At 49.1% G+C, this 4,160-nt stretch overlaps 1 protein-coding gene across 1 annotated transcript; it reads left to right on the top strand.

Annotated features, from left to right (window-relative positions):
• The first annotated feature begins 426 nt into the window (after nt 1–426).
• LOC121397315 lies at nt 427–3,750 on the top strand. Its single transcript, XM_041573940.1, has 3 exons — nt 427–1,078; nt 2,286–2,402; nt 3,458–3,750. The coding sequence occupies exons 1-3, from the start codon at nt 553–555 to the stop codon at nt 3,748–3,750; spliced, it is 936 nt and encodes a 311-aa protein (XP_041429874.1). The 5' UTR covers nt 427–552.
• The last annotated feature ends 410 nt before the right edge of the window (nt 3,751–4,160 follow it).

Below are 4,160 nucleotides of genomic sequence, written 5' to 3'. Positions count from 1 at the left end.
GCTGGGGAGTCACTGGGAGGGGTTCCTGGGGGGAGGAGGAGGAAGAGAGTGGGGGGTCCCGTAGGGGAGGGGAAGAGAGTAGGTCAGGTGGGGGGTCCCATAGTGGGGGTGAGAGTAGGTCAGGTGGGGGGTCCCGTAGTGGGGGTGAGAGTAGGGCAGGGGGGTCCCGTAGAGGGGAGGAGAGTAGGGCAGGGGGGTCCCGTAGAGGGGAGGAGAGTAGGGCAGGGGGGTCCCGTAGAGGGGAGGAGCGTAGGGCAGGGGGGTCCCATAGAGGGGAGGAGCGTAGGGCAGGGAGGTCCCGTAGAGAGGGGGAGCGTAGGGCAGGGGGGTCCCGTAGAGGGGAGGAGCGTAGGGCAGGGGGGTCCCGTAGAGGGAGGGAGGAGCGTAGGGCAGGGGGTCCCATAGAGGGGAGGAGCGTAGGGCAGGGGGGTCCCGTAGAGGGAGGGAGGAGCGTAGGGCAGGGGGGCAGGAGCATAGTGTAGGGAGGGTGTCCCCCAGCCAACGCAGGGAGTCCCCCAGGGCACGCTGCATGTCTCGCTCGCCATCTGGGGCATGCAGCGTGTCACGCACCCCCCCAGGGCTCGGAGAGGCTCCCCCAGGAGGAGGACACAGAGGCTGCCCAGCACTGAGGAGGAGATGGAGGCACAACCAACTGCCTCAGAGAGGAGACAGGAGGAGGGTGATGATGACGGAGGAGAGGAGGGCCCCACCAACAAAATGGCCCGAAGGTTTACCAGTGATGAGAATGGAGCACTGGTGGACGAGGTGGTAGCGCGATGGGATGTGCTGTTTGGGAGTCGGTCCCATCGTATCAGTGCTGCCAGACGTCAACAACACTGGCAGCAGGTAACGGACAAGGTGAACACTGTGGGCGCTTTTCACAGGGATCGCCCCACAGTGTACAAGCGCTTCAGTGACCTGAAGCGTTGGCTAAGGGCAAAGCTGGTTACCAGGAAAGCTAAAGCCCAGAAGACCGGCGGAGGGCGAGTCCCTCCACTCAGACTGAAGCCCTACGAGCGCCGGCTTCTGGACATTTTGAGCAAAGAGGGCAGTGAAGGAGTGGACACAGACTGGAGAAGTAAGTTGAATTTTATAGAAACAAACATCTGACTCCTTTTTTCCACATTCAGATCATTTAGATAAATGTCTTATTTCCCCTTTAGCATTTCACTTCTTTGCTAAAATATTGCTCCTGTTTTGCATTAGACGAGTTTCTTGTGCTTTTCTTTACAACTTTGCTGTTTGTTCATTACTAGTTATTAAGTGCAGCTGTAACATAGACAAAATGGCAGCCATTTCTTTATTAACCATTTCCCCACTATAGTACAAATGTTTAGAAACTGCATTAAAGGGGTGGTTCACCTTTAAGTTAACTTTTAAGTATGTTCTAGAATGGCCAAGTCTAAGCAACTTTTCAGTTGACCTTCATTATTTATTTTTAAAATTAAAGGACTCTTTCCAGCTTTAAAATGTGGGTCTAGAAATGCTCTGTAAGACTACACATGTGATGTTATTGTGAGTTTTTATTACTCATATTACTAATTAGACCATCCCCTAATTATATTCCAGTCTCTTCTTCAGATGAATGCATGGTTGCTATGCTAATTTGGACCCTAGCAACCAGATTGCTGAGACTGCAAAGTGTAGATCTGCTGATTAAAAAGCTAAATATTTTTTAAATCACAAGTATTGTCATATATTACATTCTCTCCTGCTCGCACCATTGCAAATGTATTTAAAGGAACAGTAACACCAAAAAATGTAAGAGTTTTAAAGTAATGAAAATGTCATGTACTGTTGCCCTGCACTGGTAAAACTGATCTGTTTGCTTCAGAAACACTACTATAGTACATGTAAAGAAGCTGCTGTGGAACAGGAATTAAAAAAAGTCTATATGGCACAGGTTAAATAGTGGATAACAGATAACATTATGTTCTACAGAGCTTATCTGCTGTGTAACTTGAGCCTTTTCTCATTTGAATGGCTGCCCCCATTGCTACACAGCAGCTTATTTATATGAACTATAGTAGTGTTTCTGAAGCAAACACAGCAGTTTTACCAGTGCAGGGCAACACTTATGTTTTCATTACTTTAAAACACTTATTTTTTGATGTTACTGTTCCTTTAAGTTTTAACCATTCCCTCTCACTTGCTGTACCATTCCATTGGAGTTAGTATTTGGAATGAGAAATAAAATAGATTTGTAGCATGTGGGAGGTCTCTTGCAATTCCATATGAATTTGTTTTTTTAATACTTTTTTTGTTTTCTTTATTCACAATTGCAGTACCGCCGCAAACATCGCGGCCTGACTCGGGCAGTGACCAGGACCAGGACGACGCCGCTCAGCAACCCCAGGAAGAGGGTGAGGCTGAAGATCCGGATAGAGCCCCGGAAGCTCAAGGTACATACATGTTCAATGTTGTGGCCAATGTAGTTGCTTCCTCGACTTGTTTACAGCATTACTAATGTCCTACCTCACATTACAGAACACCGAGCTGAAAGCCGCGCCCAGTCACCAGCTGTGATACCTGTGGTGCCCCCCAGACGTAAGAGTAATTTTATAACTAATAACCCCTTACTTTATTTGTCTGTGTGTCACCAAAGATGCCATGTATTGGTTAAGCTGAGCTCAGGAGAGGTGGTTAGGTGAATACAATAGGATCAGACAGTTAGAGCAGAGTTTCTATGGGAACCAGTAATGAGATCTGCTCAGTGGCTGTTAGACTGGAGGGTGTGTTTAGTAATCTGAGCTGAGAAGAACTGAGCATGCTCATTAGCCAACAGCCAAAGGGAATTCCTGAGGGAGGGCCAGAGTGAGTTAGAAGAGGAGAAGGAATTCTAAGTAATTAAGGGGATACTGCAGACTTTACTGTTAACCTTTTAAAAACCAGTGGCAGGTATCTGAAGCTCCTCCTCACTGGGAGGGAGGGTTTACATGTCCTTTCAAACTTTTTTTTTGTCTAAAAAAAAAAAAACTTGTTTTCCAAGCTACAGACTGGTGTGAAATTTTCACTCTAATGTTGTGTTTATGCCACCCCCACCCCAAAAGAAAACACCACCTCCAATCTAAATGTGGCCAAACACGGGCCAATAAAAGCTGCCGACAGACCGACAGCTTATTGGCCCATGTATGGGGGCCCCCGACGGGCTTCCCCGATCGAGATCTGGCCGTAAGTCGGCCAGATCTCGATTGGATGGGACTAAAATCCCGTCGGATCGCGGCTGCATCTGTTCGTTGATGCGGTCCTGCGATCCGACCGGCCGTTCCTATTCGTTAGGATCCGATCGTTGGTGGGCAATATCGCGCTGATCGGATCAGCGCGATATTGCCCACCTCAAGGTGGGCATATCGGAGAGAGATCCGCTCGTTTGTTGTGGGTTATGCACATGTCCAATATATATACTTAGATTTGATTTTTCTTGTAGGTTGTGCTGCTGCCACTGCTGCTGCTGCAGCAATTGGGGGACCACCACAGGAGGAAGGACGGCGACTGGGTGAGCAACCTGCGGCACAACCGGGGCTCGTTGACGCCATGATGACTGCCATGCAGCCTCTGCTCCACCAGCAGCGCCGCCAGGAACTCTGGATGAGGCGGTGGATGGCCCAAATCCATACGGATATTCGGGAGACACAGGTGATCATCCATCGTGGATTCCAGGACCTGGTGGCAGCCCAGCCTCATCGACCAGGGGGCTCTGCTGAGGGTGAAGTCCCTGGTCCACCTGCTGCTCCCCCTCCACCCCCATAAGCTCCTCAACATCGGAGGGAAAGGGGGCATAGAAGGGGACACTGTCCTGTCCGAGGGGACAAACGTCCCTAGCTCCAGTCTGTGTCATTTTCCATCTGACACTGGCCTCTTTGCCTATTTTTCTCCTGGTAACAAACTTTGCCCTATTGACGCTTCAGGTATCACTTTGTCCGTTACCCAGCAATGGGACTGACTCCCAAACAACACATCCCATTGTTTACACTGTGCTCCATTCTCATCACTGAGGGGTGCCATTTTAACATCTATTGGCACCCTTTCCAATAACACCTGGAAAAGCACTTCAAAACATCTAAGTGCATTTGCTCTAACATATGTATATATGTATGGTGTTATCAGCACCAAGGTGTGCCATATCTAACACCCATTGGCGCCCTTTCCAATAACATCTG

Source organism: Xenopus laevis, chromosome 8L, assembly GCF_017654675.1.
Source record: "Xenopus laevis strain J_2021 chromosome 8L, Xenopus_laevis_v10.1, whole genome shotgun sequence".
Classification (NCBI taxonomy): Eukaryota; Metazoa; Chordata; class Amphibia; order Anura; family Pipidae; genus Xenopus; species Xenopus laevis.
Note: the sequence above shows the minus strand (reverse complement) of the source record. Positions and strands in the feature narration are given on the sequence as shown.